Source organism: Arthroderma uncinatum, assembly GCF_011692745.1.
Source record: "Arthroderma uncinatum strain CBS 119779 chromosome Unknown scaffold2, whole genome shotgun sequence".
NCBI lineage: Eukaryota > Fungi > Ascomycota > Eurotiomycetes > Onygenales > Arthrodermataceae > Arthroderma > Arthroderma uncinatum.
In genome coordinates this window covers 3687320-3714220 of record NW_022983864.1, presented here as the reverse complement: position 1 = coordinate 3714220, position 26901 = coordinate 3687320, and the positions used below count along the sequence as shown (strand labels likewise).

Below are 26901 nucleotides of genomic sequence, written 5' to 3'. Positions count from 1 at the left end.
GCGCTGCGTCCCTGATTTATCTAAGTCCCTATAGTTTGTGTTGTAGGGTCCTCTTTCTGTCAGTGTCTCCGAAGAATTGTTTGAGTACTTGTTTGAATCGTGCGTAGCTGTTAAGTACATCCACATATAATATAGGTTATCCTCTAATATTAGTCTAGTCCTCAAGATATGGTTTGAACCATGTTGCCACTACCTCTCATATATAGGATCCTGCAAAGATAACTTTTTCCATATCAGTAACTCCTGGTTTAGTTGCCAGATAGATGTCGCATTCCCCTAGGAAGTGTTCCAGTTTGGCGCAGTCTCCTTTATAAGTATTAGGTTTATGAATCTTAATAGTGGTTCTTTTATCTCTAGTTCTGACTCTGAGTACATCAATGGCGTCTTTATGACTTTTAGCTTGTTCTAAAGTCTGTTCGACAATGTCTTTATATTCATTAAGTAATCTTTATTATTCTTCCACTTGTTTATTGGTTTCATCTAGCTGCTCATCGTTGGGTTGCTCTTCAACTCTTTTTTCCAACTTAATGATTTTCTGCCGCATTTGCCCTAACAAGGCGTTGGTGTTAGTGGTTGGTCTACTTGCTAATGACATATTGGCTCGTCTTGCTTTGGTATATTCCTATAGTTAGTATGCTCTCAGGGGTAGGGTAATACGTACCTAGTTTTATCCTTCTTAATATATAATCATAAGTTACTTAGGTCGGAGTGTCTATAACAGTATAGTAGCTCTAGTAAGTTGGAATTACTTCTACCTCTTTATAACCATGAAGTCAGAGCTCTATTAAGTCAAAATTAATTATGCCTCTTTGTAACCGTGAAGTCGGGGCGATCAATGTCACAAGCTGACGGCGCTCCTTAATTACCTAAAGGTAATTAGAGGTTTATACCTGCTATAAAACAGAAGGTACAAAGGTCTTAGGGAAAGCTTAGGTTAGAAGTGAGTCATTATAGGAGACAGCTTGGTACCAGGGCGAGATAGAATACTATAGCAAGACTATCCCTTAGTTCTAAGTGTGGCTTTAGTCAGTGCCTGGGTCAGATAAAGGCTGAAGGTCCTTATGAGCAGTAAAGACAAAGTTGACCTGCGTCAATGGGCAAAGGGGTATTCAGTGAATATAGTATAAGTCTGAGATACGAGATATTTGATTGATTTGATTGGTCAGGTGGGTCTGGAGCAATCTATGAGATTTCAATCTATCAAGCACTGATCATCTAAATACACGATATTGAGCTCCTATTTATGTTCCTCATACGGCCATGTATCTTGCCATCGCGGAGATGCCAGCTACAGCTGAAACAGGCGTTAAAACGCCGGGCGTAGCATTTGTTCGATGATGGAGAGCTGACACTGATATTTAATGAAACGGCGTAGTTGACTAACGTGTTTCGTACGATCAGGCAGTATTACACCGAATCTCCGTTCAACAATAAGACAACTGGAATGGTGCTTTGCATTAAGCAGTATGGTAAAACTATAGCTGGTTTGATCACGAGTATAAGACTCTTGATCCTGTGGAAATGAGCGTCCTTATATATATGGTATATCCGGTCCCTTCCTCCTGATTCTTCTCAGGTCCCATCGTGGACCTGATGTCCTGGTCCCTTCGTGGACCTTTCATGTTCAGTCCCATAGGGACCTGTCCCTGGTCTTGGCATCTGGGACCTGTCCTTATGGTCACGTGATGTGTAGTTATTCCGTCCCGGAATCTTGTTGTCCAATGAGTGTATATCCTGGGGCTGCGCCGCAGGTGGTCTGTAACAGAGAGGTAGTGGTAACATGGTTCAAACTATATCTTAAGGACTGGACTAATACCAGAGGATGACCCATACTATATGTGGATGTACTCAACAGCTACGCATGATTTAAACAAGTACTTAGATAATTCTTTAGAGACACCGACAGAAAGAGGACTCTATAATGTAAACTACAGGGACTTAGATAAACTAGGGACGCAGCGTAGTACACAGTGTAACTATAGCAAATCTATCAAGAACTAGGAATTCACAACAATGAGCAGAAAATGGCTATATTTAAATAAGGACTAAAACCAGAAACCCAATACGAAACTGTCAAGATGGAACCATATAACAGTTTTGAATGAATGGTTGAAATGGCAGTATATATTAATAATCAGCTTTACAACCTACGGAATGTACAACAAGGAAAAAACACTTTCTGGAAAGCAAACCAATGCAAAGGATCCAACAAACGCAACGATTATGGCATCACACCCATGGAATTAGACGCTACCAAAAGACGACTTTATAACACTGAAAAAAGCAAAAGATGTAAGGACAAGAAGCTATGTTTCTACTGCGAGAAACCCGGACATATTATAAAAGACTATAGAAAGAAATAAGGGGATACTAAGAAACACCTCAACGCTACCACTATATCTAAGACTAGTAGCTATAAGAAGGAACAGGGTAGAGAAGGCTATTAAGACTCACAGAATGTCAGATAATACCTTAGGGCAATAAGGAAAGTTATCTATTTATAGCCACCAGAAAACAAACTTGACGACACATACAAATAAGTACCTGATATATAGCAATAATAAGGATAGCAGAAACAGGATGAATAGATTAAACAAGGAAAACAACCAGTGTTGATATGACAGAACGCGACAATAGAACAACAAACATATGATTCAGCGACAAGCCTGAACCAAGGAATTGTGACACCAGAATAAACAGACTCAGAAGGAGAAACTGAATCAGAATATGAGGATACGCAGGAAACAAATAACTGGGAAAACAAAGCATCATGGATAATGTTCAAAGATAGTTATAAATAACTATAGGAACAAAGAGAGAAATGTGATAACCAGATACCTAATGAACACTGGATAGTGTGCAAAGAGAAAGGACTATGCTTCAGATATAACGAGGAAAAACAGACAGAAGTCAGAGACCCCAGGCACCCATGCCATAATAAATATGGATAGAACTGCTGCTACAAATACCACACCTTTAAGGAGACATGGAAATCAGGACAAAGATTTCACTACAAGAGTTACATAAAATGCCCATCATATAGAGACAGCAAGGACATCCACTAGAGGTACTGTACCGACAAGGAATGCCTGGTATATATCAATAAGTACTTAGGATGGATAGACAGAAAAAGTGTCAACATAATAGATCAAGAAAACATAACGCCACACGAATGGCTAGAAGTCCTATACTAGAGAGCAAACAAATAGATCACTATACAGTATGGGGGATATACCACACAGTTTGAAGGAAAAGTGGCAACCAGATATTGGTTAAAGACAACACGACACTTATAAAAACAACTACAGCTCTAAGAGAGTTAAAAGAACCAAGCAATATAGATAACGGAGTACCTAAATAAGGACTTAACAGACGAACTTAGTTGGGAAGAACTAAATAAGGAAATTCAGACTTTAACTAGTGCTGAAGGACCGTATGACGGAACTTATGATTAATAAACTAAGATGATAGGAAATAGATGATTTTGATAGTCTATAGGACTTAAAATAGGCAGAAGTCTAGCTGTGATAAGAGGAAAGAATCACTTGGTGATAGTAGTCCAATTGGCAGGGTTAAACGCGCGAGCACTGATTGATTCAGAAGCTACTGGGAACTTCATAGATCTGGAATTTGTAAAGCAGTCAAGGATTCATACCCAAACGAAAAAGGAACTATACAAACTGGGAGGACTTAACAAAGATTAGAACCAAAGAATCGACAAGAAAACCAGAGGTATGAAGGTACACGTCAAAGGATGGTACAAGGGAACAGAGTGTTTTAACATGATAAGCCTAGGGAGTTACGACATGGTCTTAGGACACCCTTAGTTAGCGAAACACAACCTAACTATTAACTGGAGAGATGGCATATTGTGACTAGATGGTAGAAACCGCCACTCTGATCAGAAGACTGATACCCTTGCGGCCACCTATACTAAAAGAAGGGATTAAAGTTAGATATTGGGCAAGACGCCTTAGGTTAAAACGGGAACGACAGGAACTACAAATGATTAATTAATAAAGAAGCAGGAAATGATTCACTAAATGGAGAAAGCTACTGAAATAGATAAACTACGATAATAGATACTGAAGGAGTATTATAACCTAATTAAGGTATTTAGAGAACGAGAACCATCAGAAAGCTTGCTGGAACATCAGGCATGAAATCATAAGATACCTCTAGTAGAAGGGAAGACGCCTACATATAAACCCATATATAGATTGACTAAGACAGAACTCGAAGCATTATGAAGATATATTAACGACAACTTAGTAAAAGGATACATATAACAATCACAATCACCAGCAGGATACCCAATCATCTTTATACCAAAGAAAGATAGAAGTCTATGATTATGTGTGGATTACTGATAACTTAATGATATAATAATTAAGAACCAATACCCATTACCACTTATTAATGAGATATAAGATAGATTTAGAGGAACAACATACTTCACGGCATTAGATATATAAGAAGCCTACTACTAAATATAAATGAAAGAAGGCGAAGAATAGAAAACAGTATTTAGGACATGATTCGGATTATACAAATTCTTGATTATGCCTTTTGGATTAACTAACGCACTAGCAATATTCCAGGCGCTTATTAACAACGTGCTACGTGAATATTTGGATATATTTGTGGTAGTATACCTGGACAACGTCCTGATATTTATTAAAGGAACCCAAGAAGACTATATAGAAAAAGTCAGGTAAGTATTTAAGAAACTTGAAGAGTATAAGCTTTACCTCAAAGTATTAAAGTATGAATTCTACAAATAATCAGTTAAGTTCCTAGGACATATTGTGTTAATAGAAGGAATCCAGATAGATCCAGACAAGATCAAAGCCATTATCGATTGGCCTACGCTGATAATAGTCAAGGAAGTATAATAGTTTCACAGACTAGTGAATTATTATTAATAATATATATACAAATTCTTAGTAACAGCAAAACCCCTGACGGACCTATTTAGGAAGGCAAAAGAGTTTATTTGGGGAACTAATGAAGAATAAGCATTTAAAGAACTTAAAGAAAAATTTAGTTAAGGAGATATATGAATACACTTCGACCTAAATAAAGAGAGTTATCTTAATACAGATACATCAGACTGTGTGATCGAAGCACAGTTATAACAAAAAGATGACACAGGAAAACTAAGATTGGTTACATGCTACGCAAGAACCATAACCCCTGCAGAACAGAATTATGATATCTATGATAAAGAATTACTAGCAATTATTGCAGTATTTAAGAGATGGAAATAAGAGCTCCAAGGAGCGAGGCATCTGACCATAGTTATTAGTGACCATCAGAATCTAATATACTTTACAACAACTAAAGAACTCACTTGTTGATAGTCAAGATGGTATACTAAGGTACTAGCCTACTACAACTTTAAAATACAATACTACAAAGGAATAGAGAACGCCTTTGTGGACGTATTGAGCAGAAGACCAGATTTAATAATGAAGAAAAGAGAATCTAGAGCAATATTATATCTAGATCCAGATACTAAGGGTATGATCTTAGATTAGTAAGTATTGAGAGCTACTTGAATGGTCATAATTGAGGAAGATACTCTAATGAATGAAATATGAAAAGTAATAATAAAAGATCCCTTATTTGAATAAATTAAGGACAACGATGAAAAATACAAAAAGGAAAACAGAATACTTCTATATCAAGGATTGATATATATACTCAGAGAAGTATAATCACAAATACTAAGAGATAACCACGATGCAAAAGTTGCAGGACATTTCGGAATTAAAAAAACCATGGACTAAATTATACAAAACTACTATTGGCTAGGTATATAGAGAGAGATCAGATAATACATCTAGGAGTGTGAAGTTTGTTAATAGAACAAATCAGAATGACACGCGCTATATGGACTCTTACAGCCTATACCATATAGAGAAACACCATGGAAGTTAATAGTAATGGACTTTATAGTCAAGCTACCAAAGTTAATAGAGCCACGAACGGGCATTTAATACAATTTGATACTTATAGTCATGGATAGACTAATAAAGTATACTTATTTTATACTATTTATTAAAAAGACTATATCACTAAAGACAGTATATATTCTATTATAATATGTCTTCACAGATAAAGAATTACTAGACAAAATTATATCAGACAGAGATATAAGATTCATATATAAATTCTAGATAATACTTACTAAAAGAATAGGGATTGAATAGAAAGTCTCGACGGCATATTACTCACAGATAGATAGACAAAGTGAAAGGATAAACTAAATAGTGGAATAGTACCTGAGATACTATATCAACTATAAATAAGATGACTGGGTTTTACTACTACTAATAGTATAGCTCGCCTATAATAGAGTGAAGAACGCCTTAACAGGCATGACACCTTTCTTTGTAAACTATAGAGGAGAAATAGAAATGATAAAAATACTAAAAGAAGGTAAGACGCACGCCTTAGAAGTAGAGGTTTTAGCAGAACAAATACACGAACTCCACACATACCTATAGTTAGATCTTAAATTTTTAAACTATAGAATGAAACATTACTACAACTAACGGCATGTGGAAGCACCAGACTTTAAGAAGGGGGAAAAAGTATTTCTACTCTAATAAAATATTAAAACACTGAGACCAAGTGATAAGTTGGACCACAAGAAACTAGGACCATTTAAGATCTTGGAAAAGATTGGACAACTCAATTATAAGCTCTAACTCCTAGAACATATGCAAATATACCTAACATTTCATATCTTATTAATTGAAAAAGCACCCTAGAGCGCCAAACCATACGAACCAGAAATATAACCAGAAAATTAAGAAAAAGAATATAAAGTTGAAAAGATCCTAAACAAGAAAGTGATTAATAGATAAACCTACTACTTGGTTAAATAGAAGGGATATAACTTTTCAGAAAATACTTATAAGCCAGCATGATATCTTAAGAACTTGCCAGGACTAGTTAAAGACTTTTACTAGAAGGTTTAGAAGTAGGAGAAGACGCTTCGAGGAGTTAATCAATAGAAACGCTACTAGAGGACGGAGGACTGATAAGGAGTTCACTAGTAGTATTAAAAGAAGCGGCTTTATTAGACAACTCAACCTAATGCCGACGGAGCTTAAGATTATGAGCTATTATAACTAAAAGCTTGTCTTAAGCCTTAGTGAGCTTTTCCTGAGCCTAATGGACTATTTGGATATTGCTAGTAACATCTATATTAGAATTACTAAGACGGTAAGGAAGCCAGGCCAATTCTTTAGCCCAAGGAGAGTTATCCATAAGATGGCCGACGTAAGGACAATCCTTATAAACACAAGAGGAACAACGTTTGTTGTGGGAATCTATCACAATACAAGGCTAAAGAGACCAAAAATAGTTATTATAATAAGAACGTGATAAGGAACTAGAATAATTAATAGCTACTGCCAGAATCATACGCTTAGTAGCCCAGTTATAGGGAAGACAGGAAGATTTCTTTATAATAGAATAGGAAGCCATGATAAAGGAAGAAAGGAGACTTACCTAATAAAAAGGAGGGAAATATACTCACTACTTATACACTCGTTGAGACGACTTAATGAGAAAGGAGGGGATAATATTATAGACCATCTGCGGCGCAGCCCCAGGATATACACTCATTGGACAACAAGATTCTGGGACGGAATAACTACACATCACGTGACCATAAGGACAGGTCCCAGATGCCAAGACCAGGGACAGGTCCCTATGGGACCAAACATGAAAGGTCCACGAAGGGACCGGGATATCAGATCCACAACAGGACCTGAGGAGAATCAGGAGGAAGGGACTGGATATACTATATATATAAAGACGCTCATTTCCTCAGGATTAAGAGTCTTATACTCGCGATTAAACCAACTATAGTTTTACTATACTGCTTAATACAAAGCACCATTCTAGTTATCTTATACTATATTCACTGAATACCCCTTTGCCCATTAACGTAGGTCAACTTTGTCTTTACTACTTATAAGGACCTTTAGCCTTCATCTGACCTAGGCACTGACTGAAGCTACACTTAGAACTAAGGGATAGTCTTACTATAGTATTCTATCTCGCCTTGGTACTAAGCTATCTCCTATAACAACTCACTTCCAACCTAAGCTTTCCCTAAGACCTTTGTACCTTCTGTCTTACAGCAGGTGTGAACCTCTGATCACTTTTAGATAATCAAGGAGCGCCGTCAGCTTGTGACAGTTCACTAATTCAATAACTATAACTTATTCTTAATTTCTAGGCTATAGGAGCTTTATACAGCCATATTTCTTAGAACTAGAAATAACTTTTATAGTTATATAGAGTCCTATTATAAATCTAGTCTTATTAAAATTATAGATATCTTCTTGTTAAATTCCGTATATAGTAAAGGTAGTATTTAGTTAATTAAACTACTCTTAAATAACCTTAATATCTTTATATTTGGCCTATTTATGGTTATAATGCCTTAAGTATTGACTTTGGAGCTCTGTACGGCGGTTTACTAGGTTTAAGACCTAGTTCTTGCTAACTTATGGAGGTAAAGATACAGGATTTTATACGGTAAGAAGATGGTTAGCCATATTCTTAATAAAGGTAGGCTGGGGTGGTAATCCTCGTTTATCTAGATCTAGAATCCATTAAATAAGCATTTCCTCTTTAGTATTTGTTAATTTATATGAATTTACGCGTAAATCTGTATAGGAAGAGTAGCCATTGATTTAATAAGTGAGTATAGATCTTGGTATACTAAATTAACGTGTAGCTTTACAAATAGAGGTAATTTCCTTATTTTTTAAAGCAGAAATTGCAAGTTTAATCTTTCCCTCTATTTCTATAGAGTTTCTATTATTTTTATTGCGAATTGGTGGCATTATCGTGTGTAGAAGTTGTTAATTAGTTAAAAAGAGTACGCGTTTGAATTTGGTGGCTCGCTCGCTTGGGTGGCTCGCTCGCCTGTGGATTACGTTAACGTGGTTCACCACCGAATGACCGCCACCACCTAATGACCGGCGCTTTGGCCACCCCATCCAAATCGCTGCATATATTAAATATCAACCTATTTCAACACAACGTAAATAACGAATTAAATTAGCTATTAAATAACGATAGTAGGGTTCCAAATTACATATAAATTAGTAAGGTTAAGAAAATAAACGAGTGTTGGGCTTGATAACTCGCCCGGAACGGCTTGCCCGGGGTTGGGATAGGAAGGGTGGTATTGAAGGAATAGGATCGATTGGAGCCACCTTCGTAGGTGAAGTCTTCTTCTTTCCTAATCGGGAAGGTGAGATAGGGCTTAAGGCGTTCTTTTCAGCCTTCCTGGCCTTCTTGGCCATCCGTTCCGCTGCTTGTTCACCCGCTTTACGCTTCCGTTCAATCGCAGCCTCTGCGCGCTGCGCTGCAGCCTCTTTACGAGCCTCCTCATGGGCTTCCTTTCGCTGCTGTTGCTCTATCAACCTTTGAGCTCTCTTTTCTGCTGCTTCCTGGGCTTTAACATCCTTCTGAATTGTACGCTGAAGCTTTGATTGTTCAGCCTGCGCTATCTTATCTTGTTTTTCATGCTCTATATTAAGAGCCCGTTGCCTGGCTGCTTCAACTTTAGACGGAGAGAAGAACTGCGCCTGGCCAGCCCGTTCCTTATCAAACAAGCCCATTGCTTTACCTCTCTTCCTTTGCTTCTTCTCCATTTGTATTACTGCATGAAGAGACCTGTTTTCATGGGCTAATATCTCATTCTGGAAGACCAGTCTTTCACTAGCATGAATGACCTTTTGAATATTGATTGAGAGGCGCGATTGCCTGCGGTAAACCTTCTTAATTTGACGGCGGAGGCCTCGAACAGTAGTAGGGGTAGGAGGAGCAACCAGGTCTGGAGGGGTAATTGGTCTTCGTTTGAAATATTTTAATATCTGTTCAGGCATGAAGGGGTAGATACCCGTTGTTTGAAATGCAGCCTTAACGTTCTCAGGTGTTACTGCTTTACACCATGCTGTATAAAAGAGCCTCCAGAAATCTCTCTTCCTCATTGATGAATACCCATAGCTGCAACGGAGAAGGGTATCGATCTCTTGGGAGTATGCCTTAGCCAGTGGCCCAAAAACTCCAACATCTAATGGTTGTAATCGATGAGTTGAATGCGGAGGAAGGATTGCAAGAAGGATACGGTTTTTATCTGCGTAGTCGATAAAGCGCATATTGATATGAGAGGAGTGGCCATCAACAATAAGAAGCCTTCTTCCTCTATCAGCCTTTGCCTTCGTATGCTTATTAAATATCTCCAGCCAGCTAAGCCCGTAGTCATCACTGCTCCAGCCGTTGGGTGAGGCTGCAAAATAGGCTGTTTGCTCATGAGGGTTGAAATCATCAAGCCATGTATCTTGTAGATCTCCTTCTCCCTTATAAATCAGTGTAGGAGGAATCCTTTCACCATCTGCAGAGATGGCAGCAAGAAGAGAAATAAACTCGCGATTTCCATCATGAATAGCACCTATCTGCTTTCGTTTAAGCTGCTCAATAGGGACGATACGTTTGACTGCCTGACCTAGGCCAATAAGGAACCCTTTTTCATCGAAATTATAGGTGTTTTCTGGAGTAATATTATATTTTGAAATCATCAATTCAAGCTAGGAAGAGGTCAGTATTTAAAGATATTGATATCGATTTGATCACTAACATGCTCAAAGTAATGCGCAAAATAAGAGGAGTTATCAGCAACCTTGCGTTTTTGATCGATAGTCTTTAAATAAAGGCTCTTTATCTGGTTATGATATCTCTCGCAGAACCGCGCCACCCAGTTCAACCCAACAGGCTCTTTTGTTATCTCATATACCAAATTCCGGAGTATTTGAGGTGTAGGAGATAGGCCACGTAGAGATAGGCGATTTATATGCTTTAAAAGCTCTTTTTCTTGAGCAGTTGTAAGCTTCTTGTGATGTTGGGATATTGCTTCACTTCTTGAGGTAGTGACTCCTTGAAACCGCCGTGTGAGCGTTTTTCGATCGATTCCGTATCTTTTTGCAGTCTGGGTATAATTAGGGGCTTCTTGGGCCTTTAAATCTGCAATTGCTAAAGCAATTGCAGCTTCATTAACCATATTACGGCTGTTGCGAGTGGTTGTTGTTGATACGCATGAATCTTTGTTGGGGCGGTCATTGGGTGGTAGCGGTCATTCGGTGGTGGCTTACGTTACCTAGTTAATCGATATTGATGACTAAGATCTTGAACAACTGGCCGGGAGGACGCGAGAGACCATCTATGGATAGGTAGAAGGAGTAAAAAGAGCGATATGCAATAATTTTAATTGCCGAGTCATTATATATATCGAGAAAGGGTCATATTTTTGTATTTTCCTCCCTCCGCGAATGTAAAGTGTGATAGCCAAAGTCATTCTTTTTAGTAAGGTCCAGAAATTCTACTCTCCTCAGGCACAGCATAGGGAGAACAAAACAACGCAAAGTAGACAAAAGGGAAACAAACAAATGGGAAGAGGTATATTCGGGACTATGTGCATAAATGAGATAAAATCAAGGAGTTGGGTGTAAGAAAATGGTCTATAGACAGGGTATTAATGCTGGGAAAGGGAAATCGACACAGTGCAGATAGCCTATTTCTGGTTCAGTAGCTTGGGGTGGCCAATGTTTAGGCAGATGACGGCAATGGCAATCATTCTATGCGATATATTGTTAGTTGACGAGCTAGTGATAGTTAAATAGGGTTATGCGGAGAAAAAAACTTACACTCCCTCGAGGATAACGAAGGTGACCTCGTCGTGGATGAGATCTCCTTCCCAACCTTCACTAAGCTCAGCAACACGGTAGACGCATCGGGTGAAGATGGTGATGATGGCCAAAGCGAATGGGATGGCGAATGTGGCCAGTCGCTCACGGCTAATTGGGAGCTTTGGTGGGGCACCCATCTCCTTCTCCTGAATAGATCGGGCCTTCATAGTGCGGAAGATAAAGCCACCGGTGAGGGTCATGAAGACAACGAGGGTGATGACCTGGAAAGCTAACCCGGCAATCATAGTGTTGGTTCCGGGAGCCTGGTCGGTGTTCTTATCAGCGGCGACAGAGGCCAAACCACCACCAGTACCCTGGAGAATCAAGCTGACGAGATCGCAAGGGATGAAGATCCAGGCATAGTGCTTGGCCTTTACCCAGGAAGCTTCCTCGCCGAAGAGACGGACGATATCGGCGAGACAGAAGTAGATCGAGGCGGAGAAGAAAGCAGGAGCGAGCGTGAGACAGCAGATCTGGATGAGGAAACCGATTTGGCTGAATGGGTCATCGGCGAGCAAAACACGGCCGACGTAACCGATAACTTCTGTCAAGCATCCCAGGATCATGGGGATGGAGAATGATGCATTTCGCCAGAAGAAGTACTGCAGCGAGTGAACGATGCCAGAGGCAGCGAAGATGGCGAGGAGTGCAGCATTGCCAGCAAGCGATGGTTTGTATTGGTAGATGCTCTCCGATACGGGGCAGGTTGCTAATGTGCAGTCCATTGCGATTTGTATATAGATGTGGCCGAAAGAAAACTATTCAATATGGACCCCTGATCGATTGAGAAAGGGTTGCTTGAAGGATATTTCGAGGAGAGTGGGAGGCTATTAGTATAGCTGGACTTTGGTAATCCTGATTCTTGTTCCTTGATGTAGGAGTATGACTGACGAGGAGCCGCCATCCTTATATATGAGATGGTTCCGCTCAGCCTTGGAGACAAAGGCCATGGCACGAGAATAGAACCTCCAGGTCCAGACGGAGGCCACCCACGCCATACCCACCTCCACTCACTCTCTCAATCCTTATCTCCATTTGCGACTAAAGTTTAGAAACCCCGGCGAAATATGACTAGGGTCGACCAGGATGTACCGTGCATCCGCAAAGCCAAACCAGGCGTCAGCCACGAGGAGGATCGTCCTTTGGTGCAAAGGCTAGGAAGATGTTTATCTTACGTCCGAACTGGCTGGAATGGAGCACCTATTCTTATCTGCCCGGCACCCCCTAAGAGAGGCAGTAAGAGTGGCTGATCCAGAGCCAGCCAGCGTTTAAGAATTTAACTCTTCGCGTGGCCCAATAGACCATGCATAACCTCGTGGCAGGTTACCTGTCAGAGCTTCAGGCAGTGCAACACACAATAGATATCACAATAGACATACGTATTCCATATCTTGGCCACACGGAGTCCGGGCCAATAATTCAAGGAGAGTTGCGATTGCCCAGAGTGGTATAATTCGCATATCCCCCTGAGATCTGCCTGCAATTGATGGCAGTTTTGCCGGTGCCACGACGGAAAATCTGATAAACGGTAACGGCGAGGGCAACTTCGTCCTCCTCATTTGCTGTTTCTCACTGTAAAGCACCGTCTCGCTATCTTCTTTTCGCTGACGATCATCTGCATGGAAGCTCCTTCAGCCTGAGCCGGCCAGATGCTTCAGGCTGCAGGGCTGTTTGGCGTAGCAGACTCTGCCAAGTCCCATATTGCTTCTTCTTAAGTGCGTAAACTAAACGGCAAGATGCTTCTCTCCGTCCGACGGCGCAGCATTCCAGTTACGATGCACACATTCGCGGATTTTAGCCAGAGCTGATTTTAGCGAGACGGAGATAAGTTCGTGTTGACATAAAATTCTATCTGGTTTAGCCGACTACTCTGTAACCGTTTCAGGCTCTCTCTGCGAACCAAAGATGCAGCGAGTTACGCGGCATTCTGGGATGAAATCCTTCGTTTCATCTTGGCTTTGAGATGCCTTCTCGATGCCCAAGACTGTGTGATTGAGTAAATGTTGCCTACTGGGAACTGAATGGAGGATGAGACTTTGGCGAATCACCAGCCTATCTAGGTCAAACTCTTGAGTCATCACCAGCAGCAGCCCTTTTCGGCTTTCTCACGCAAACGCGCCAAGTTGGATAGACGATCGCGTGAGTGGGCAGACTTGGTCCTTTATATATGTGCTTCGATGTCAGCAAGTCCAGGCGATTGTACTCAACTGAAGGTAAAGCTCCTTCAGGATATGGAGCATAGTATAACGGGAGTAGATGCGTCTAGCCCCATGGATCCTAACCACATCTATTGTATCGATAAGTCGGCTTGATGACTGTAGTAATCCATCTGCCCTTAAGTAAGGAAGTATGCAGCCTGCTATCGAGATGGTTAGCCCTCTATCAGTCTCGCACTCCCGTCACGACGTTGGAAAGTCTTTGTTAGTGCCATCTAACTTTTGCCTCAACCCACAACTCTGTCCAACCCACGAGCAAACCATCATCACGAAGGACACCGAGTAGACATGAACATGAAGTTGAAGTTGAGGGTGAAGTTGAACATCCAGAGATCGCTTTCCTGGTGTTTTCGTGATGCTGGTAATGGATGGACGCTGATTGGCCGGTGGGCGCTGACATAACCGGCTTTCCCCGTAGCTCATCCCGAGGTTGCAAGAAGACATCAAGTTCGACATCGACATCGACATCGACGACAGCGACGACGAGATAACAAGACAGCGCGAGCTTCACGGTCTGTCCTGTGTCAATTGCTAAGCTCTAGGGTAACTAGAGGCCAGCTACCCTATTCCCAGGCTCTGGTTCGCCTGTACACGCACAATCGTCGTTGAAACAAACGAAACTTCACTCCGTCCACCATGGCATCTCTCCGCTCAACCTCTCGTCTCCTCCGGGGTTCCAGCGCTTTCATGCGCCCTGTCATGGCCTCTCGATCGTATGCCACTGTCGAGACCCCCGCAAAGCCCACCGAGGCGCCAGCCGCGACCACCAGCGCGCCAGCTCCAAAGATGAAGACCTTCAAGATCTATCGATGGAACCCCGATGAGCCTACCGCCAAACCTCGCATGCAGACATATACCATCGACCTTAACAAGACGGGACCTATGGTTTTGGATGCTTTGATCAGGATCAAGAACGAGGATGACCCAACCTTGACGTTTAGGAGGAGTTGCAGAGAGGGTATCTGTGGTAGCTGTGCGATGAACATTGATGGCGTGAACACTCTTGCTTGCCTTTGTAAGTTCGATTCCGTCAATTCGAGCAGGATGGTATGCAGTGTGGTGCGCGGTGGAAACTTACACAGGTTAATTAGGCCGTACTCCTACCGATACCACCAAAGAGACTCGCATCTATCCTCTGCCACACACATATGTTGTCAAGGATCTCGTTCCTGACATGACTCAATTCTACAAACAATACAAGTCCATCCAGCCTTATCTGCAACGCGACACTCCATCCCCTGATGTAAGTTACGAGTTCTGCTCTATATCCTTCTCTGGACGATCTTAACATGTCTGGTATAGGGCCGCGAGAACCGCCAATCCCCCGCTGACAGAAAGAAACTTGACGGACTGTACGAATGTATCCTGTGCGCGTGCTGCTCGACATCGTGTCCTTCCTACTGGTGGAACAGCGAGGAATACCTTGGCCCGGCCCTTCTGCTCCAATCTTACCGATGGCTCATCGACTCGCGAGACGAGCGAACTGAACAGCGTAAGGCTGCTCTCGACAACAGCATGAGCGTGTACAGATGCCATACCATCCTCAACTGCTCGAGAACCTGCCCCAAGGGATTGAACCCTGGAAAGGCCATTGCTGAAATCAAGAAGATGATGTCCTTCAACTAGACGTTGATCTCATTTGGCTACCACCTGGTTATTGCACCTCCTTACCTGGCCCTGCTGTCCTGATTTCACTTACCACTGTATCTCATAGCTTTCTACTTGACATTGTCTTCCATCTAGCATTACCAATATTATTTCCTCTGTTCACAGTTTTCTCCGTTACAAATTTCATCGTCGTCCTCTCTTGCCTTGTTGATGTGAACGCAACGAGGAGGAAATGCTGGCCACTCCCCTGTACATATATAAAATCGAACGAAGATCAGATATCAAGTCTATTTTATATATAGTTCACTACTTTCACTCAAGCAGCCTTCCCCGTCGAGCCCAGGAGATCCATCGAGTTCTCCACGGCCTTTTGCATTGCATCCGTCGCCATCTCATGCAGTTTCGTAATAGGGACCCGACCCGCGTTCTCCCTCTGCACCTTCATATACTCATTATTCATGACCTTATTGATATTCACCTTCGACACACCACACTCGATGCACTTATCAAAGATTTCCTTCGTCATCGGGTCCGCGCCATGAAGGACCAATTTCGTCTGCTTCCCTACCGCCTCATTAATCCTCTGCAACCGATCGTACTCCAACCGTATACCTCTAGGCCCATACTCTCCATGCACATTTCCAAATGCAGGAGCTAACCAATCAATTCCCGTATCAACGAACTCTTGACTCTCCTCCGGCGTAGTCAACATCCCTTCTAGGTCAGCCGTATCAGCCACACCGTCCTCTCCACCTTCGATACGGCCTGGTTCTGCCTCCGTAGCGATGCCGCGAGCATTACAGTATTCCACCAGCTCGCGCGTGAGGGCAAGGTTCTCGGCCTTTTCAAAATGAGACATGTCGAGCATGATGCTGTCGAAGGTAGGAGACATGTCGGCCGCTCGCTTGATGATTTCGGGACTCTGAGCGTGGTCCATGTGTAGGGTCACTGGCACCGAGGCGTTACGGCATGCTGTCGCGGCGGCTTGTACGAGGAGGCCGTCAGCGTACTCGATGGCCCACGGGAAGAGGAGAACCATGGCCGGTGACCGTTTGGCTTCTGCAGCGCGAACAGTAGCTAGAACGCCCTCGAGGTTGTAGCAGCACATTCCTGGTACAGCATATTTGCCGGCCACAGCTTCATCGAGGAGGGGCAGCGCCCGGTTGTTTTTTAGAGATGCGTGGGGCATGATGTAGATTTTATGAGAGGGAGATAGATGTAGAATGAAGGCCGAGAAGCTGTAGGATATCGAACTGATGGGTTTATTATAAGGATCACATTGTTAGCTGGGGGAGAAGAGTGGTTAATGTATGATTCTGGTCCTGGCCGAGCTGCATAGAAGCGTGGGATTTGGTCCGGGAGGTCATCGGGATAGCTCCGGTGCGTAGAATCTCCAAGATCTACACTCGGAGAAGGCGTGGAATATATGGTCGGACGGCCGAGTGCGAGTAGCATTTGCCTCCCGCTCCTTTCTCCGTCGATGTTGTTCACAGCATACCTTAGAGTACGGCGGAATTAGAGCTTTGCCTATATATTTGAGATGGGTTATATAAAACTAGACGGCTACGGACCATATACAACGTATAACGAAATTACGAATCTAATGCTAATAATGATAATCATAATAATGAGGATTTAAACAACAAAATATTCAAAAATCATTCATCGTATGCAGTGACGCTACCTAACAATATTCTATGCATGCTCTACTTCTCCCATACCTTGATGACACTCGCATCCGAACACTTGCCCCATCCGCTCTGTTTTGCCTGGTGCAATATCCCTAGAGCCGCAGCTCCTAGATACATGGGACAATTCAAATCCCTGGCCTCCTGTACGACGGCTGAGAGTTCGCTGATAGCTTCGCTTAAAGACCTATCTACCTGTACGCCGGCCTGCTTGACACCACCTATCATCTCTGCACCCTTGGATTTGAACATCGAGCTACCACCTGCAGCCGCATTGACTAGTTCATAGAATTGATCCATGTCAACTTTAAGGTAACGTGCAAAAGCAACTGCTTCAGCGGCCGCGCAGAGGTGAATGTTTCGAAGGAGGGAGACGACGAGATTTGTGGCCTTGGCCTTGGATATGGGGGTCATGGTGGTGGGAGTGACTACTTTGCCAATAGGGTCAGGGTAGTACATGCGGACCATGCCTGCGTCGTCGTGGGCCCCGTAGCCATGAGATAGGCCGGAGACATAAACCTGCTCAGCGGTAGAGGAGAGTGGGACTGGGAATTGATACTGGCGAGCGGAGTTGGTGATGATGCTCTAGATGTAATTAGATAAGAAACAAGCACTAGGATAGAACGTAGTAGGGTGACTTACGACATCCTTGAGAATAATAGTCAGGGCACTGACGCCAGGAAAATAATCTTCCTGCAACATTCTTGGTGAACGATTCTCATGCATCCAACTCCATGCATTGGATGAGATGACTGTAGCGCGAACTTCCTCCGCATTCAACCCTAATCGAGCTGCAAACCCCATCGCCTCACTGGCAGCAAGTATGTGTATGCCAGCCAGCACCTGGTGCACCATCTTCATATTGCTTCCGGCTCCGACGCCACCAGGGACCAGATATAGCTTGGCTTCATCTGACATTTCAGCAAGCAAGAATTTACCTCTTTCCAACGCCGCATCTGACCCTCCAGCCATAATCGATAGAGTGCCATTGGCAGCACGTATGGCGCCACCAGAGACCGGTGCATCGATGAAGGAAATGTCATCCCTGCCGCGAGACGTTAACTGGTCACGTACAGACTGGGCATATGCGGCTGGTACGGTTGAGCATAGAATAAGTACTGCTCCTTGCGGGAGTGCTATATACCGGGATTAACGATAGTCCTCTATAGGGAAGTTGGTAACTATCCCGCGAACCTACCGTTGAGAATGGGTTTGGCGTCATCGAATAAAGCAGATTGAACCTGCGGTGCTGAAGCTACCATGCATACATAATACATGCATCCTCTGGCCGAGTCCTCCAAGCATGATGCCACTATACCACCAGCTTCCTTGAACCGCTCCAACGTCGGGGCCCAGGCATCGAACCCCTTGACAGAGAAGCCTCGCTTGATGAGATGGGTTGCCATGCCGAAGCCCATGGCTCCAAGGCCAACGAACCCGATGGTAGGCTTTGGGGTGATGGCCATTGTAGATATAGGGGTATTATTTGAGATGGTATAGCAAAAATGTCGATGTTGTAACTAATGGGTATCGTGGGTGAAGGACAAACCAAGACTCAAGGCGGCTTGAAAGGAAGAGGAACACGATAACTGAGAAAATACTCCATCATCGCTGATTGAAGTATCTGAATCGGCCTTGCTGAATCGGCCTTTTGGCCGCGATGTCTATCGTGTGAGCTTGCGCTGGCTCCATCGGAGTAAGAAGGGTGGGTACAAGGTGACCGGCGCCATCCCGACGGGAAGTGCCGGTGGAGGAAAGGCCGATGCAAGATGTCTGCGCGTGATCCAGGTATATCCGACATGAGCCAGGAACTCTTCCGTCTACCGTTGACCTTCTTAAGAGACTGAAGGTGACGATGTTTTTTCATGTATGTATGAAGCCTCGCATCTTGGTATCTTTCTTTACTATTTCCTAATTTGGAACTCTCAATGGGACCTCGGCATTTCACCGAGTCACGTGGTGCCCTTATCGGATTATATTTATTCCATAAACGTGATTACCTTATTTACTATCACGTGAAAAATGATCTACTTACATAAGCAATAGCTGCTTATATAAGCTGATACCTTCCGAACCTTGGACAAGTGAAGGAGAAAAAGACAAGGAGTAAACTCGGAGTTTTCTTCTTCGACTTCAGCTTCGTCGCCATGGGCTGACGTGGGCTTGCAGGTGTTTCTGGTTGCGAGGGCTTGATGATCGGCCGTTATTGAGCAGATCTGTCCGCCTACATCCATGCCGGTGTGCAAGATGTTGCTGTGCTTGCCTATCGACTCGAGACGCCAGTGGACAGAGTAGAGCTGGTGGCGTCAACTAGAGTGCAAGCTAAGCTTTTCGATGCTCCGCAGGCTTTTGCTTGTGTTTCCCCAGCTTCTTGTCTGCTTTCCTGGATGCTTGTATTGCGTTCCTGTTGGGAGCACAAGAGCTAGGTCAGCAAGGTCGGTACCCCAAGTACTCTCTACCTCTCTCTACATCTACACCTACCTCTCTCTATACCTTCTGCCTTCACATCTATATCTATTCTACATATATGTATATACTGTATATACAGTATCTATATCGATGCTGGCGAGTTCACGTGAGCATGTGGCCTGACGCCAGCCAAGGCTTGTCCGAAAAGGGAAAGTGCGGCGGTAAATCCGGGTTGAAAGTACACAAAAGTACACTTACATAGTCACTTTCTCCTCTTCTTCTCTCCTTCTCTCCTTCTCTTCTTCCTTCTTCCTCTTCATGCTCGTCTTCTTGTCTCTCACCTCCCTTGCTCTCGTCTGAAGCTATCGTCTGCCTGCTTGGTCTGCGTCGAGGTAGCTAGTGGAAGTAGGTAACCTGCCCGCTCCTGTACTTCAACCAACAAGCCGCCAGGTCCCGCGGGAGAGAAACCTCCATCTTTCGTCTTGCGATTAAATTACTCTTGCCCATTTCACTCCTTCAGATACACACAGATGATCTGACGCTTGACACAGACATTCTTATAATTTATATAGGCAGTATAGAGCCACTCGTGGACCAGTCGTCTCCCAATCGCAAGCCCAGCCCGGTAAGTACCGGCCTGACATCCCCCGCGCAAGTTGGCCTAGATTCGTGCATAATCACTGACATGGCAGTCTTATCAGTCTCTAGAGCATTAGATATAGCAAACATACATCCACAATGGCCGCCATCATCTCTCTAAGGGACGTCAACGCCGCAGGCCACCAGCTGGTCAAGCGCAAGAACTGGGCCGCTAGAGAATCAGGCGTCGTTCTGGTCTTCTGCATCATCTTCGTCATCGCAGTCGGCGTGACGTCTCTGATGCTCTACCGCAGATACCAACGACGCAAAGCCGCCGCTCCAGCCAAGTAGATGCATGATCAAGTCCGATACCCGAGCCCAACTCCAGTTAGAACAGCAGCAGTGGCTATAAACAAGTCCATGGATGTCCGGAAACCGGGCCAAGGCGGCTGTCTAGTTTTCCGTTCTCGTTTTTCTCTGATGACTATGCGATGATTTTTCTAGATTGTGTTTATGCTTGGATACGCAGTTGGTTTTGTCTTGAATGGGGGGTATGAAGTTATGGTTATACCGGAGGACAGGATGTACCGGCGCAGAAGCCTGTAGATAACGAGAGCAGCAAGCCCAGAGGAGAATTGATGGCTTCTTACTCCCCCGATCTTCTACTCCGTATATATATGCTGTGCAGTAGCCGCGAGCTACCCCGGACTTTCTGGTGGAGTGAGCCGCCTTGGCAGATAAAAGGGGCAAAGGCCAGGATGCTCACCCGCGATGTTTGTTTCAGCTTCATCCTCGCTCAGTCTTTCTTTACTGGCAGTGTATTCATTCATTCATTCACTCGTTCACTCATTCGCTCATTACTTTCTCACCGAATACGCTCTTTACGCCTTCACGCGCCTTAACGAAGGCTGCAAGTAAGATAGAACAATATGGACCCATCATACATCCCTTCCCACCCGGTCTCGCCTATCTCGCCTATCTCCCAATCCTCTTCGCCGCCATCCCCCTCCAGCCTCAAGCGCTACGAGCTAGACAGCCTACCAGACCTGTCCGATAAAACCATTGAGTCGAATGTCCTCCCCAAAGCCCCCGGCACGCGCCTCTCCATCGTCGAAGTGCCAAGGCGCAAACCTGTTCCGCCGCCAAAGGATGCGATCGTCGATCTGCCAGAGCCGCATGTCGAAGCTCCACAAGCGCCTCGTGGTGGGATAAAGGAGAAATTGAAATATTTCTGGATATACAGGAGGAAGAGAGTGATTATCATTGCTGCTGTAGTAGCAGTTCTGCTACTGGGGTTGATTATTGGGCTGGCGGTTGGGTTATCGACACACAGGTTCGTTGGGCGCGTATAATTCTGTTTGAAGGTAATAGTTCTAATATCTTCTTCAAAGGACGGCCAACCTCCCACTACCGACGAACAATGGCGGTCCCTACAAGGGTGACCTTACATTCTATGGAACGGGGTTGGGTGCGTGCGGTATAACCAGCTCTGACTCGCAGGCTGTTTGCGCCGTATCCGAGAAACTGTATGATGCGGCCAGTGTTGGGCCCAACCCGAACGCCAACCCGCTGTGCGGCCTGAAGCTTCGTCTAAGACGGAATAACAAGTCTGTGGATGTGACGGTTGTCGATAGATGTGAGTCTAATAATCTCATCCGCATAAACTAGAACGGCGGAATTGCTGACGAACTACCCGTAGGTACTGCATGCAAACCAACAGACATCGACGTGTCAATCTCTGTATTCGAACAGCTTGCGCTCAGTGCCGAGGGCAGAGTCGATGTCGAGTGGGCCTGGCTTAATAAAGCGCCGGTGAACCCATAGTATAATGACTATCGCCGTTTTGATCGTCGATTCGAGCTGGTTCGATTTCTCTTTGCTAATAATCAGGAAATTGCGGATCAACGTCTCTCCTCCACGCGTCCAAGCCGCCCTTTATATCGCCGATAAAGCGTTTACCGCCCTGGTCTAGCCCAAGCTGCTTTAGTTTCTTCACCACAACCTGAGAATCGTTACCTTGACGACAAATAACGTGGATAGGCGTTGTCGAACTGAGGTCAATAATATTCATCGGAAGCCATTCTGGACTCTTCTCAATCGTCACCTCAGAGGAGCCAGAAGATGACCTCAGTACCTCTGATATGGGAACGCTAATGCTATCTGGCAATGCGCAAATGTCATACTGAACTCGTTCACGCACGTCAAGGAGTACACCCTTGTCGTCACTGCTAGGAGTATCAAGTTTCGACTTGTAATCCGCCGCACTTAGTCGTTCGTCCGGTGTCAAGTCAGAGACAGGGTTGAGCGAGCCACAGAACTGCACATAATCCATCGACCCATTTCTGAGGGTTTCAATGGATATCGATGGCTCCGTGCCGCATGCGCTACAGTTTTGTCGTCGTGGCCGTAACCGAATAGAACGGAACGGAGGCATGGAATAAGCCGAGAACAGATGCAGAGACGGAACAATCCTGCTATTCCCAGACTTATTCACTGACGCAACCCCTTCTTCGATAACCATCGTTATAACCCGTATAGTCTCCAACGTCTGCATCACACCCATCATGCCCACCACAGGACCTATTATTCCACCATCCGCACAGCTCGTGACGCTATCTGCTGGAGGTGGCTTGGGGAAGACGCACCGGTAACACGGGCCTCCTGATTTATCGCCTGGTGGCCGTGGCGGGTAGTTGAGGATCATCAGTTGTCCTTCTGTCCTCAGTGCGGAGGCAGACACGATCGGTTTTCCGAGTATAACTGCAGTATCTGAAATAAGGTATCTCGTTGCAGGGTTATCGGTGCAGTCTAGTATTATATCAAAGTCGGCGAATATCTCGGGAGCGTTTTGCGACGAGAGTTGTGTTCTGAAAGGGATGTAGGTGGGATGAGGGTTCAGCCTAGATCGAGCAAAGAAAAGAGCAGAATACGTCAGATATGGTCCTGCAAGGAAAGCTGGTTTATTGATTCCCTTACTCTTGTAGATACTGGATTGCACTATCCACCTTGTATTTGCCCGTGTTCTTCGTACGATGCAGGACTTGCCTATGCAGGTTTGAGCTCTCGACCTCATCGCCGTCGACGATTCCTAGCCTGCCGACTCCAGCACCGGCGAGATATAATGCTGCCGGACATCCTAACCCGCCAGCCCCAACGATAAGCACTGCTGAATTCCGTAGCTTAAGCTGGCCTATATATATCAGTGTTAGAGCCAGTCTATTTAGCAACACTACGCAAGGATCTTGAATATACCTGCCAGTCCGATCTGTTCAACGATCATCTGTCTTCCGTATCTTCTATATTCATCTTGAAGCAGTGGCCATTCAGTTGACCCAATGGCCGACTCGGTGTTGGTATGTGAAGTGGGCTGCTGCGCGTCGAGGTCTGCAAGTTCCTGCTTCAGCTGGCCGAGCCGTAGCTCTGTGGCAGCTATCTGGTCTTCCAGCTGCTTGCGCAACTGCTCCTTATCCCCCATCGCTAGAATATAGCAAATCTAACTAGACATACAGAGGTAATGTGAATAATGATCCGTCCATTCGCATATAAAAAACGGCCAAAAGAACATCCCACATCGAGATGCAAACAGAGCAAACATTCACACTATATTGATGAAAAAAAAAAGATAGCGAAAGCAGCTCTGAATTTAACAAATATTATAGCACATCATGGTACGAATCCTAGACGTTGCTCCTACTTATACAAGTGTCTACTAACATGTTAACATCTGCCAGGCTCCGTTACGCCCCAATTCCAAGGCCGGAAGGGCCGTCAAGGCCAAATCCCATCCAGCTATCGCAAAGGCAAAACCGACGGCGGACAAGTCCAACTCTCTAAGCTCTGAATTTCACAACTCCAAAAAGGACAAACGGCTAATAAAACACTCCTCATTCATCTCGAAGATCGAAAAGTCTCGCAAGAAACCGCTGAAGCGACGACGACCTTCTAAGAAATTAATCGCCAACCTTGACTCGCTCGCGAATGCCCTGCCTGACGCCGGAGATGGTGATGACGATGGCGTCTCGACGCACAATATCGACGGCAACACACAGGTTAATGTGATTAAGCATAAGAGCTTGAAGCATAGGCCCGGTGCTATGAAGAGGAAGGAGAAGCTGGATCGGATAGAGCGAGACCGGTTTGCGAAGAATATGGGACAGCTGGCTGCGGGAATCAAGGCGGACATGGATACTACTGCAGATACATCGACAGGTATGCAGGCTGTAAATGGTGTTAATGCTTCTACTGGTGGAGAGTCAACTTCCGCTCGCTGGGCCGCGCTGCGAAGCTTTATCTCCCAGACGATGGACCAGAACCCAGAGTTCAAGGGCGTCAAATCATAGTGACCGACGCGAATGCTGTTACCTGGGCTTGCAGAACATACACGACGACGGGTTTACGGTGAAAAACCATGATTGTCCGTGAAAGACGAGACTGATCCGGCTGGCAGGGGAAGTCAAAATCAGTAAAACAGGCCGGAAGCGGCAGCCGAGATGAAATGCTGCGAGAAGTGTTAGCGAATACCTGAGGGATCACTGTCTTGCCGAGTGACTGGCAAAGATCATACCCTATCTACGACGATTACGACCATACCGAGGATGCGGCTGCATCGGTTCACATTGAATAAGACAGGCTGTGTAGATCTGCCATACCCCGGTGTACTCCGTGCTATATATATATGAATACCGATAACTGCAAAATCTGCACTTCATAACACCGTAAACTGACCGAGCTACATCGATAAAATCATGTGGCCGTTCGAGCCTCGATCCTTCGAATCCCTGCGTAGAGGCCGCCACAAATGACGTTCGACAGGGAAGATTTCAGGTACTTCGTGCCTATCTTGTGCCTATCTTGTGCCTGGCCTAACCCTTGCTACCTAAACTTCCAAGAGAGGTACATTTTTTTTAGCGGCCCCTAAGCCCCGGCTCCAGCGAGAAGCCAGGCCCTGGAGCGCAGGGAGAGGCCGAGGTCGCTGCAGCAGTAATTCTCTATCTTGCCTCTGCCCGATGACGTGCATCTTGCGGTGCATCGTCACTAACGGGAGGTTCTTAAGCCCCCACCACCGCCCCCGAGTCGCTCTTCCAGCAAACACATTCAAGCCCGCGATACCAGCATCATTCACACGCAGATACACCATGGCAGGACTCTCTCCATACTCGAAGAAGCACAAGGTGACCGTCATCGGGTCGGGGAATTGGTGCGTGTCTACCGTGTTCTTAATTGTGCGTGTGTGCCCTGAACTGACCGTGTCGTTTCTAGGGGTTCCTCGATCTCGAAGATGGTCGCCGAAAACACGGCCGCGAACCCTGATATCTTTGAAAAGGAGGTGAACATGTGGGTGTACGAGGAGAAGATCGAGATTCCAAAGTCCTCGAAGCACTACAAGGAATCCTCGCCGCTGTGCAAAGGCGAGCAGAACTTGACGGATATCATCAACCAAGTCCACGAGAACATCAAGTACCTGCCAGATATCGCTCTACCAGAAAACCTGCACGCAAACCCTTCCCTGGTCGATGCGGTCAAGGATTCGTCGATATTAGTCTTCAATGTGCCCCATCAGTTCATCGGCGGCATCTGCAAGAGCCTGAAGGGCCACATTCTTCCCTACGCCCGTGGAATATCCTGCATAAAGGGTGTCCATGTCGACGAGGAGGGAGTCAGTCTATTTTCCGAGACCATTGGCAAGGAACTGGGTATCTACTGCGGTGCCCTGTCCGGCGCCAACATCGCTTCAGAGGTCGCGAAGGAGCTCTACTCCGAGACCACAGTCGCCTATCACCCTCCCCATATGGACTCCAAGGCACCCACGCCGCAGAACGGGTCCCCATCATCATCCAATGTCAATCTCTCAGAGTTCAAGCACACCGATAGCTCAGGGAACCTCTCCAAAGTGAAACTACGACCCATACCCGCCGAATTCCCCCCCGTCGACCACGCTTTTCTTAAGACACTCTTCCACCGTCCTTACTTCCATGTTCGTGTCGTTGATGATGTTGCCGGTGTCTCCCTTGGTGGTGCATTGAAGAACATAGTCGCCCTCGCAGCTGGATACGTCGACGGTCTAGGCTGGGGAGACAATGCTAAAGCTGCAGTGATGAGAGTTGGCCTCTTAGAGATGGTGAAATTCGGCACTGCTTTCTTCGGCGGTTCCGTCAACGCGGAGACCTTCACCGTTGAATCTGCCGGTGTTGCGGATCTGATCACCTCTTGCAGCGGAGGACGTAACTACCGATGTGCCAAGTATAGCGTTGAACGCAAACTGCCTATTGAAGAGGTAGAGAAGCAGGAGTTGAACGGACAGAAGCTACAGGGTACCTTGACTGCCGTGGAAGTCAACAACTTCCTCAGGAAACAGGGGCTTGAGCATGAATACCCTCTCTTTACTGCCGTTGATCGTAAGTACCGTCAACTTACCTTTTAAAAAGATTTAGTTACTGACTCATGGAATAGGTATTCTCAAGGGAGAGGCCAAGGTGGAAGATATCCCCAGTCTCATCGAGCCAAAGTAGATACACGGCATGCTCCTTCATCCACGAAGCGCGGTTTTGACTTAGCATTTTAACCTCTACTGCCTTTTTAACTCCACTCCAAGAACATGACCCTTTCTTTCTCTTTTATCGC

The 26901-nt window shown here is 45.0% G+C and overlaps 8 protein-coding genes across 8 annotated transcripts; 4 read left to right on the top strand and 4 right to left on the bottom strand.

Moving 5' to 3' along the window:
* Positions 1 to 11605: 11605 nt before the first annotated feature.
* GIQ15_03095 (sphingoid long-chain base transporter RSB1) lies at positions 11606 to 12505 on the bottom strand (the record flags this gene model as incomplete). Its single annotated transcript, XM_033550512.1, has 2 exons — positions 11606 to 11669; positions 11739 to 12505. The coding sequence occupies 2 exons, from the start codon at positions 12503 to 12505 to the stop codon at positions 11606 to 11608; spliced, it is 831 nt and encodes a 276-aa protein (XP_033407673.1).
* A 2127-nt stretch (positions 12506 to 14632) lies between these two features.
* Positions 14633 to 15622, top strand: GIQ15_03094 (succinate dehydrogenase iron-sulfur subunit; the record flags this gene model as incomplete). Its single annotated transcript, XM_033550511.1, has 3 exons — positions 14633 to 15011; positions 15088 to 15239; positions 15299 to 15622. 3 exons carry the CDS (start codon positions 14633 to 14635, stop codon positions 15620 to 15622), a joined length of 855 nt encoding a protein of 284 aa, XP_033407672.1.
* A 298-nt stretch (positions 15623 to 15920) lies between these two features.
* GIQ15_03093 (fructose-bisphosphate aldolase) lies at positions 15921 to 16793 on the bottom strand (the record flags this gene model as incomplete). The annotated part of the gene is made up of 1 exon (XM_033550510.1): positions 15921 to 16793. One exon carries the CDS (start codon positions 16791 to 16793, stop codon positions 15921 to 15923), a length of 873 nt encoding a protein of 290 aa, XP_033407671.1.
* A 517-nt stretch (positions 16794 to 17310) lies between these two features.
* Positions 17311 to 18758, bottom strand: GIQ15_03092 (3-hydroxyisobutyrate dehydrogenase; the record flags this gene model as incomplete). The annotated part of the gene is made up of 3 exons (XM_033550509.1): positions 17311 to 17877; positions 17935 to 18428; positions 18491 to 18758. The coding sequence occupies 3 exons, from the start codon at positions 18756 to 18758 to the stop codon at positions 17311 to 17313; spliced, it is 1329 nt and encodes a 442-aa protein (XP_033407670.1).
* A 2451-nt stretch (positions 18759 to 21209) lies between these two features.
* On the top strand, positions 21210 to 22104 carry GIQ15_03091 (riboflavin aldehyde-forming enzyme; the record flags this gene model as incomplete). Its single annotated transcript, XM_033550508.1, has 3 exons — positions 21210 to 21613; positions 21672 to 21916; positions 21980 to 22104. 3 exons carry the CDS (start codon positions 21210 to 21212, stop codon positions 22102 to 22104), a joined length of 774 nt encoding a protein of 257 aa, XP_033407669.1.
* A 55-nt stretch (positions 22105 to 22159) lies between these two features.
* Positions 22160 to 23755, bottom strand: GIQ15_03090 (molybdenum cofactor biosynthetic protein; the record flags this gene model as incomplete). Its single annotated transcript, XM_033550507.1, has 3 exons — positions 22160 to 23180; positions 23257 to 23470; positions 23533 to 23755. 3 exons carry the CDS (start codon positions 23753 to 23755, stop codon positions 22160 to 22162), a joined length of 1458 nt encoding a protein of 485 aa, XP_033407668.1.
* A 190-nt stretch (positions 23756 to 23945) lies between these two features.
* Positions 23946 to 24620, top strand: GIQ15_03089 (uncharacterized protein; the record flags this gene model as incomplete). The annotated part of the gene is made up of 2 exons (XM_033550506.1): positions 23946 to 23948; positions 24012 to 24620. 2 exons carry the CDS (start codon positions 23946 to 23948, stop codon positions 24618 to 24620), a joined length of 612 nt encoding a protein of 203 aa, XP_033407667.1.
* Positions 24621 to 25415: 795 nt separating this feature from the next.
* Positions 25416 to 26789, top strand: GIQ15_03088 (glycerol-3-phosphate dehydrogenase; the record flags this gene model as incomplete). The annotated part of the gene is made up of 3 exons (XM_033550505.1): positions 25416 to 25477; positions 25540 to 26675; positions 26731 to 26789. 3 exons carry the CDS (start codon positions 25416 to 25418, stop codon positions 26787 to 26789), a joined length of 1257 nt encoding a protein of 418 aa, XP_033407666.1.
* Positions 26790 to 26901: the final 112 nt, after the last annotated feature.